The sequence below is a fragment of the Otolemur garnettii genome, unplaced genomic scaffold (assembly GCF_000181295.1).
Source record: "Otolemur garnettii isolate 467f Iridium unplaced genomic scaffold, OtoGar3 scaffold00046, whole genome shotgun sequence".
NCBI lineage: Eukaryota > Metazoa > Chordata > Mammalia > Primates > Galagidae > Otolemur > Otolemur garnettii.
The window spans coordinates 1,475,647-1,485,763 of record NW_003852441.1 but is presented as its reverse complement, the minus strand read 5'-3'; the positions used below and the strand labels follow the sequence as shown (position 1 = coordinate 1,485,763).

General features: G+C 51.8%; 1 protein-coding gene across 2 annotated transcripts in view; it reads right to left on the bottom strand.

The window, feature by feature from the left end:
- Nucleotides 1-10,117, bottom strand: part of EPN2 (epsin 2) — an 85,162-nt gene that overhangs the window by 31,295 nt on the left and 43,750 nt on the right. Inside the window, exons 3-4 of one of the 2 annotated variants that reach the window (XM_012806075.2) lie at nucleotides 8,715-9,479; nucleotides 6,101-6,274 (exon numbers count right to left, since the gene is read on the bottom strand). In XM_012806075.2, the coding sequence (XP_012661529.1) occupies nucleotides 6,101-6,274; nucleotides 8,715-9,309 (769 nt within the window). In that variant the 5' untranslated portion in view covers nucleotides 9,310-9,479. The remainder of the gene's footprint in view (nucleotides 1-6,100; nucleotides 6,275-8,714; nucleotides 9,480-10,117) is intronic. The other variant, XM_012806077.2, reaches the window with a different exon arrangement.

Below are 10,117 nucleotides of genomic sequence, written 5' to 3'. Positions count from 1 at the left end.
GCCACTTGAGCCACAGGCGCCAAGCCCCTGGCCTTTCTTGATAACAAGAAATACCTGGCTAGAAGCCACCAACCACCTCTAGGCCCTGGATATGCCCCGTCCCCAACAGTATCACTCAGCCCTGCATCTCAGAGTTTTGCTCTTGCCATAATCTCAGGAGGCCTTGACTAGCCCAGAAGCCTTCCAGGTCCAAGTCCTTCCAAATGCTTCTGAGGGATATGCTGGCTGGGTTTTTCTTTCTTTTTTTTAATTTTAACAATTAACATATTTTCCCACATCCTTCGGTTTTCATTTTTGGGGTTTTTTTTTTTTTGCAGTTTTTGACCAGGGCTGGGTTTGAACCCACCACCTCCAGTATATGGGGCTGGTGCCCTACTCCTTGAGCTACAGGTGCTGCCATCTTTCAGTTTTCAATAATAGACCAGGGTAGGGCTCCTTTTTCAGATTCCCACTTCTTCTCAAAACGCTCTCTTTCACATGCACACCTGTCCTTCTGTGTGCACGTTCCCCGGGGCATGTGCTCCAGCTCTGCTTTCAGAGCCAGGTCAGCAGGGCTGTGGCCACAGCAACTCTGGTTTACCCCTGAGGGGCCCCTGCTGTGTAGACAGCTTCCCTGGACAATCCCTGCAGGCACTGTCCCTGGACACCTCCCAGACACCTAAGTGAAACAGTGCACAAAGGAGCTTTCAGATTCTCCAGAGTCGCTACTGGGCTTAAGAATGGGTGATTGCCAAGGCTATGGCCATGCCACCTGCCAGTCCCTGAGATATCATGAACCCCCGTGGACTCCTGTCAGGCCACTAGAAAGGGGAAGCATGGGTCGCAGGACTCTGGGCTCAGCCCTGGTTGGAGGGCAGTGAGGGATGGCACGCTCAGAGACCCTGCTCCTCCACCTGCACAGCACAATGCCCAATGTGGGTCCATCTCTAGCAAATGTGATGATACAACCCTGGCTCATTTTATATTTTCACCCTTGTTTTTCCTTTGTCCCAATTTCTGCTGGTATCTACTTAATCCTGTGGTACTGCATGTGTTTTGTAAGCCAACCCCAAATCCTTTCTAGAGTGAAGCAGGGCAAACAAATTAAATGGTGATAATCTCTGGTAATCACCTAGTAAACCACTGCTGGCTGGCGCAGGAGGGGAGCAGCTTTGGCACAGGGGCTCTCAGCCCAGAACAGCGACCTTTGGGAACCCGGCTGTTCCCTGCAGAGCAGTCCTGAACCCCACTCTGTACCAGCCAGAGTGCCAAAGGCAACATCAAGGCAGGAGGGGCCCTCAAGACAGCTCCAGGAGAGCTGGTGGTGGGTGAGTCCACCCACCACGTGCAAAGCTCACCACCACTCACTTTGGTTCCAGGTCTCAAGTTGGTTCTGATTCACTGGAGCAAATTCAAGGGCCAGGAGGATTTCTATTCTCTGCCTACCTGCTTTCCTTTCCTTTCTTTTTCTTTTTTCTTTTTTTTTTTTTGAGACAGAGTCTCATTTTATCACCCTCAGTAGAGTGCCATGGTGTCACAGCTCACAGCAACCTCCAACTCCTGGGCTTAGGTGATTCTTTTGCCTTAGCCTCCCAAGTAGCTGGGACTACAGGCACCCACCACAACGTCCAGCTATTTTTTGTTGCAGTTTGGCTGGGGCCAGGTTCAAACCTGCCATCCTTGCTATATGGGCCCGGCACGCTGCCCACTGAGCACAGGCACCACCCCAGAGTCTCGCTTTGATGCCCTGAGAAGAGTGCTGTAGCGTCATAGCTCACAGCAACCTCAAACCCGTGGGCTCAAGCGATCCTCTTGCCTCAGCCTCCCAGGTAGCTGGGACTATAGGCGCCTGCCACAATGCTTGTCTGTTTTTTGTTTGTTTTTTTAAGAGACAGGCTGGTCTTGAACTTGTGAGCTCAAGTGATCTGCCCACCTCAGCCTCCCAGAGTGCTAGGATTACAGGCATGAGCCACTGTGCCCAGAATGCTGGCAGTTAAGACTCTCATTGGGAAACCCAAGGCGCGAGGCCACAAGGACCTATGTATGGTGCCTCAAGACAGCTACAGTTCTGGCTGTGGAGACTGACTCAGGAGCTCACAGAGGCCACTGCAGAAAGCACTAGGCTGGGCACTCCCTCCTCCTCTCACCAGCCCTCAACATAAGGCACACGGGGAGATGTAGGAGAACTGGCCTCTGCCTCAGAGTGTCCACGATCAGAGGACGTCAGCAATCTTTTTTTTTCCAGGCCTCTACCTTGACTCACAGAAGCCTTGATTTTCCAGGCTGTTCTGCTGCAGTTCCCACCACCCCAAGAGCAACTGAATGTCTCCAAAGCCTGCTGAACACTGAGGCCTAGCCAGTCCTGCCGAACAGGAGATGGTGGAAGAAGCCCAGGGTGGGTAACGGGCAGGTAACAGGTGAGCTGCTCACCTCTAGACTGCAGTTCGGGCTGGCTGCCGTCTCTTTGTGATACTCCTCTCACACGAAGCTTCAGCCTCCTCTCAGCCACACAGCTTCCACCACCCACAACAGCCCCAAGCACATGCCGGGGTCATGTGAGGACATCCAACACAGGTAAGCCTCAAGGGGCCCCAGCCTGGGTAGTGCCATGGGTTACAGAGCCATGGAATAACAGGAGTACCTGGTGAGGCTATAAACACGGGCCACGGCCCGGACCACTTCCAGCACGCACCTCCAGGCCAGGGCTCTTGTCTACACTCTAGACCAGGCGTCCTCAAACTATGGCCCATAGGCCACATGAAGCCCGCCTAGGACATTTATCTGGCCTACCAGGTGTTTTTGCTGCCACTTTTCCTGTCCTGCTTAGCAGCCAACTCGTCCTGGGGCCCGCAGTCCGGCCCTACAACAGTCTGAGGGACAGTGAACTGGCCCCCTGTTTAAAAAAAGTTTGAGGACCCCTGCTCGAGACCCCTTGGATGTTTCTGACACTGCCATGTCTGGGAGACATCAACACATCCAAAGTGCAGGTCTCTCCAGCCTGCTGCACCCATGGTCACCCCTCACCTCAGGTGATGGCAGCCATGCCTCTGAGGTGCTCCCAGGCCTCCACTCCTCTCTCATCCCTCCAGTCATCTAGGAAATCCTGCTGGCTCTTCTGAAACACACCCAGAGCCTGACCACTTCCTAGACCTCTACAGTCTCGTCTGGGTACAGGCCTTTGCCAACTGCCACCTGGATCAGGACAGTGGCCTTCTGGCTGGTCTCCTGCCCCTGCCTCACACACAGCTACAGGAATCCCCAACCTTCTCCTCATCGCAACTCATTCAAATCCCCGGGTGGGTCAAAACCCTCCCATTTCCTAATCTAAGTAAAAGGCAAAGGGACTTTTGGTGCAGACCCAGAAAGCCTGACCACACTAATCTAATAGGTGAGTGGTCTGTACAAGGCAAATACAGACAGTGGGGGTTAATTTATAACAATCTGATGTTAGGACATCTAAACACTGATACAAAAGGCATCCCTCTGGATGGATCAGGAATTCAAGGAGTGCTCCCAGCCAGCCCACCGCTGCCAGGCTCCTCACTCAGCACCAACCTTGCCAGCATCCATGAAGATGCTCCGACCCCAGGGCCTTGCACAGCTACCCATCTGCCTGGAACATTCTTGACCTGCACACGGCTCACTCTTCCTTCAGTCCTTATTCCATTAGCGCTATCAACCACCCACCTACTCCCGCACACACTCAGCAGGGCTGTTGGGCTCGGCTGCCTCCCAGAGCACTTATCACATGATGCACAATTTACGGACATTATAGTCTCCTTTCCCATCACCACAGAAGCTCCACAAGGGCGGGGCCTCTGTGCTTGTACACAGCACCTGGTGTCACGGAGCTCACTAAGTTTTTGTGATGGAGGGGGTATGGAAGCCCAGAGCTGTGTCCTATGGACAGACATCAGCAGGTCAGAGGTCCCAAACAGCTCTACAGGAACAGGAGGACCCTGAAGACTGGCAGGCAGAGCTGGATGGAGGAGGGTGACTGAGGTCCACCAGGGAAGTCTCTGTCTGCCACATTAGTGGCTCTGGGATGGACCCGCAGGGAACCCTGGCATCTATCAGGGCTTCCTGAGACCATCCTTTTTAACATTATAGGGTGAATCTAACTGGGAGAGGCAGACAGCCGGGAAACCACTCAGAAGGCGGGCACTGGACTGCAGCCATGGAATGAGCTGAAGAACAGAATGCCAGAGCTTTCTAAGGTCAAACTTACAAATGTACGTGGGAGGTTAGAGGGAGAAGGCACAGTGAAGGGGAAGTGAGACACGGCAGAGAAAAAGCAGCTCTCCTGAAACAGCCTCATGATTACCGGGGGTCGGGACAATGGCCAGAGGATGAGAGGCCTTCCCAGCAGCCGACCTCTCCTGCCCCTGTGGGGTCGGGGCTCCTCAGTGTACTGTCCACAAACCTCTCTGGGGAATCACAGCCTGAGTTCCAGCATGCCATCTTCTGAAGGGCCGCTAGCATCGTGACCCCTCTGACCACTGTGTCGAGTGGAAGCACTCCACGCAGACACACAGGTGAAGCACCAAGAAAGAACAGACAAGAAACGTGGCACAGGGTCCCCCTGCCTAACAGCCCCTCTCCAGGGACTGGCGAGTGTACAAATGGAGAGGAAGGGGTGCAAGTCCATGTGACACCTGCTCGCTCAGAACTCACAGAGGGTGTGGGAGGATCCAAGAAGGAGATGCTCACACCAGAGCTGAAGGGGACCAGAATCCACACTGGCTACACACCTTCAACAACACATCAGCGGGGCGGCCAGGCAGTGGGGGCCCAAGCAGAGGAAAGGAAGGCACAGACTCAGGTGGGGGCAGCTCTGGGACCCACCATCACAGTAGTGGAGCAGCCGGCCTGACTTTAATATGCAAATGCCCAAGAGAGTCAGCCTGCCAAACGGAGAGCTGCAGGGCCCGGAGAGAAGGACAACCACTCAGACTCAAACAGACCCGGCAGGAAACAACAGGTCGCTGTGGGGACTGCCCAGACAGCCCCTGATTACCTGGGGGAAGAAGCTGGCATGTAACTCTAGAGTCTTTGGGTGACCCTTCAAAACATGTTTCAACCATTTACACATTCTTTACTGAGCCAAGCTGGTCAGTTAAGCAGCCGCCAGAATCCTACATAAACTGCTAAGAGAAGACAGAGTCATAGGGAAATATCCCAGAGCTAAATATAGTGACCACACAAATACCCAAGTCAAACAAGCTGTAATATTAATGAGCAGGAATGAACAGTAACTGTTCCCAGGACTAAATAAAGGCTGGCTGCCTTATCAGGGAAGCACACAATGGTACATGGGCCCTTCAAGTAAAAGAGGAAAAGAACAGTTTTCTTCTCTGTGGCCAGGCACCCCATGTGGGACCAAAGGTAGATTAGACTGAAGGCATTTTCTTGTAGGCAACAGTGAAAATCTGCTCCCAGTTTACCCTGTACCAGCTGTGGGCTCTGAACAGGATGCATTCTTAATGAGTCAAAAGAAAAGCCCCATTTTCAGTTACCCATTGAATTAAGTATAGTCAAACACCATGACCTAGAATTGATAGTACAGCTAACTCTCTGTTTACCATGGTAATTGGGATTTCAGGATTTCAAGGATAGCAGTTAATTGGGAAGAAAAAAATGCCATTTTATGCTTGGCAAGGCAAATATATTATTGCATTAAAGGTGATGGCTTCCAATGACCACCCATCAAGAATCTTGTGTGTGCCTGGCATTTCAAGGCTTAAATCACACATTTCCAGCTCACCTAACCAAGTGGTCTGACCCACCAGAGAGTGGGCCTGGCAGGCAGCAGAGCCCCCTCCAGTGTGTAAGGGCATGGGGTGCATGGGGACAGCAAGGCCATCATTCCATGCCTCATCCCAACAGCAGCTCCCTGTTAAACCTTCAGAGAATTTCCATAAGTGACGTGTGATTGCTTGAGGGGAGCATGGCCAGGCCACAGCTCCTGGGAGAGAGGAAGAAAGGGCTCCTGGTCCACTGGAGACTGGACCACCCGGCCCAGAGGAAACAGGGAGAGAGTTGGCTGTACTGGCATGGCAAGCACATCCCCAGCAAGCTGCCCAGCATTTCTAGGAAGGAGAAAAGCAAACCGCCGTCCCACCTCGGGCTGCGCGGTCACAAGTGAGGCAGGGCTGGGACCAGTCGCCATTTGGGCGGGAGGCCAGCCCCAGGTGCGGCGGCAGGAAGGGGTGGCGCTGGCTCAGCGGCTGCAGCTCCTCACTCTGACCCAGCGGGGCCCCTGTGCGGTGCTGGGGGCACAGCGAGGCCTCGGGTGCTGTCGGGCAGGGACATACACACATAACACACAAAGAGAGACACGCCATTAGAGGGTACACAGCAGCCCTGTGGGAGGCACAGGCCAAGGCCACATAGGGGCCTCCCTCATCCCGCAGCCTTCTGTGCTCAGAAGCCTTAAAAAGCCCACTGACCACATCTGATCCTGATCATGCAGATCAAGCTCAAGGTCTGAAGGAACCAGAAGCTTCAGAGCTGGGACCATGGCAGCATCACTCATCCTTGTAAGACCTGTGGCTGCAGGCCATAGGCTTGGTGTGAAGATGAGGGGCCTGATCAAACAGCCAGGCTCCTGTACCTCTACCATCCACAGTTGTGTGTGGAATGGGATGCTGTTTCAGGTCCATGCCCCATATCCTCTGGTTTCTTGAGAATGACAACTGTGGAAGGCTCATAAAGAAAAGAGCAGGTCCCCTCGGCTGTGTGTCATAATCACAGCAGTGTGTCACAGCGGAAGCCAAGGAGGGTTAGGACCAACTCACTCCAAGGGGAGCCATTCTGGGGTATGGTAAGTAGGTCCTTGAAAGAATTAAAACAGCTTCACTTCTTAAAAAGCAATCTTTATCTTTTGGTGCAAGGTAACCTTGAAGGAGACTTCTAGAGATTAAGGTTAAATTGTTCTCAAAAGGTTTCACCTGGCCCATGCCAGTAACCCTAGCACTCTGAGAGGCCAAGGGTTCATGAGTTCATGACTTTGAGACCAGCCTGAGCAAAAGTGAGACGCCCCCACCACCGCCCCACCTCCAGTCTCTACTAAAAATAGGAAAACTGAGGCAAGAGAATCACTTGAGTCCAAAGGTTGGAGGTTGCTGTGAGCTATGATGCCAGAGCACTCTACCCAGGAGAAGAACTTGAGACTTTGTCTTTAAAAAAAAAAAAGAAAAAAGAAAAAGGTTTTGGCTCGGTGCCTGTAGCTCAAGCAGCTAAGGCACCAGCCACATACACCAGAGGTGGCGGGTTCAAATCCAGCCTGGGCCCGCCAAACAACAATGACAACTGCAACCAAAAATTAGTCCAGCATTGTGGTGGGCACCTATAATCCCAGCTACTTGAGAGGCTGAGGCAAGAGAATTGCTTAAGCCCAAGAGTTGGAGGTTGCTATGAGCTGTGACGCCATGGCACACTACCCAAGGTGACAGCTTAAGTCTCTGTCTCAAAAAAAAAAAAAAAGTTTCACCAAAGTCACAACCTTGGCTTAAGCAGAGCAGCTCAAACAAAAAAGGGAAATGACACCAACTAGAAATGGGACAAGAGCACGTTCACCTGTTCTAAGCTGGGTAATGATGTAGAATTCCTAGAGGCAGGAAGTCTGCCTTGAATATGCAAATCTCCCATTTGACATTTTTCTCAAAATGCTGGCAGTAGTGGTTAAGTGTCAAACTGAAACCTGCAAAAGCAGGAAACACAGAAGTGGTCTAGTAACAGAACCACTGATTACGCAAGGGGTGACAGGCCATAAACAACTTTAGAAAAAAAGTTAGGTCTGTGATGCTGACATACTATTACTGATTCTAAAAAGAAAAGGCATGAAGATCTGTACTTTTGTTTTTGTACCAGCCAGTGTAATTTCTCCCACCCCCATCCCAATCCCGCCCCCACCCAGGGCACCTGGGTCTCCCATCTGAGTGTGGGGCCCACTGTGCCTGGAACAACACCGTCAGATGGAGAGTCTCCCGGGATCACTTCCAGTGAATGGCTGGAATGCCAATGTAGCTCACAGGGACCAGCCTACATCAGGCCCTGAACTTCACTGCTATTCCCTGAAATCTCTTCTGAACACAGGGCAAAAAATTCAAATCGCTCAATATGCAAAACTGTAACACAGACCAGCCCCACCCACTGTAGACCCAGCCATGCAACCAAATCACCACAACCTCTCATGTTCGTGTTTGAAAGGAGGGCTTGCTCATACTAAAATAACCTGCAGAAGGTTTGGGGTTCTTTGGCATTTTTCCCTCTTTAAATGAGACCTCCAATATGCTGTTAATGTAGAAAAATACACTGAGCCACTCGAGCCCTGCAGCTCAGTCAGTTGAAAAGTATTCAGTAAGAGAGAACGAGCATCTGCTTCTTTCTAGATCCTCATCATCTGCAGAACAATCCCACCAGACCTTCTCTGAGGAGGAAGCGGGGAAAGTCTGCCTCATGACACCTTCTCCTAAGGACGCAGCGAATCATGAGAGCCAGTCCTGCCCAGATGTGCAGAATGAGAGCAGCAATGGACTTCAGAGACCCCCAAGCCAGAGCAAAGAAGGGACCAAAAGTCTCTTTGTAACAAAAACTCAAGGCAGCCCCAGGGTGCTAAAAGCTGAGTACTAAAGACAGAGTCAAGCTCTGTCCTCCCTAAGCCCCAGGGCATCCAACCTGGCTGCCCGCTAGAGCTGAGCGGGTGAAGGGTAGAGAGTGCTTTGATTACTCACAGCCATGGTAGGAGGCCGGAGATCCCCCAGCCTTGCTGTACTCCTGCTCCGAGTAGCTAGTAGAGAGGTTGGGCTGGCTGGAGCCACGCCCAAAAGTGATCTGGTTGCTGCTCATGCCAGTGGCGACCTGGGCCATTCGCTCTTTGGTCTTGAGAGCCTGGGCCCTCTCAGCCTTCAGCCGCTCTTCGTCCTTGAGGAGGGCTACCAGCTGCTTTGACTTCTCCCGCACATTGATGCCCTGGTCCTTGCCGTCGCGGTCGATGTACTGGAAGTCCTTGAGGGTCTGGATGGCAAAGATGTTCTCCCGGCACTGCTGGGCCACGCGCTCGGAGCCCGTCTTGATGAGGTAGTCCAGCAGCGTCAGCGCCTTGTACACGTGCCGCCAGTTCTTGCCGTGGTCATTGAGCCGTTTCCACACCATGCTCATGATCTCTGAGAAGGCCACCACATTGTAGGTCAGGTCAGCAATCTCGGTCATCAGAGAGCTGGATGGGCCCCACGGATCATTGGAGGTGGCTTCCCGGACTTTGATTTCAGCCTCCGAGTAATTGTTGACAATGTTTTTCATCTGTCGTCTAATAGATGAAGTTGTCATTTTTATTTTCTTTGTTACAAACTTAAAGCCCTTCAAAGAGAGAAACCTTCCTGTCCTCCTTAAGTCTGCACCCTATGAAGGTTCAGTTTCTGTAATCGATCTGGAGCAAAATCCCTGAACACTCATTTCCTCCTCTGGAGCCTTAGATCTGAGAAGCTGGAAGCCATGACCTAGAGAAAGAAAGAACACCCACTCCACTGTGATGGCACCTCGACACTCCGCAGAGAGAGGGCGCCGGGGGAAACTGAGGGCTCTGAGCAGGCACCCCCAGCTCCCTCGGGATGCAACTAACATAGGATCAGTATCACCCTTTAACAAGGAATAAAATTTAAACTCATGTTTTAGCCTTCAGAAGAAAAGAAGTAAATACTATGGCTATTACTCTATTTTCAGAACGTGTCCCCTGGAAAGGCTATTTTGCAGGCTGTATTCTCACTGGCAGGAGCCAGCTAGGAGAAGCTGATACTGGCGATTTAAACTGTACGTAGAGGCAGAAAGCGTCTTGTGTCAGGTCCGTCTAACCCCCCAAATGCCTGTCTGTACCTCTGTCCAACATTTGGCTTGGTCTGTGCTTCTGACTGCCCAGGAAATTCTTGAAAATCACTTTTCCCCTGACCTGCCCTGCTCAAGAATTTATAAAAGTTCTTGCTTGTTCCGTCTGCTTGGTTTTGTAAACTAAAATTAAAATCCTAAGCTCCCCTGCCTACTGAACAAACGTTCCCTCCAAGGGGACCCCAGAAAAACCTTAAAACTGAGGTCCCAGCCAGGAAGGGAAGGGAGGTCCTATCTCTTTTTCTTTTTTTTTTTT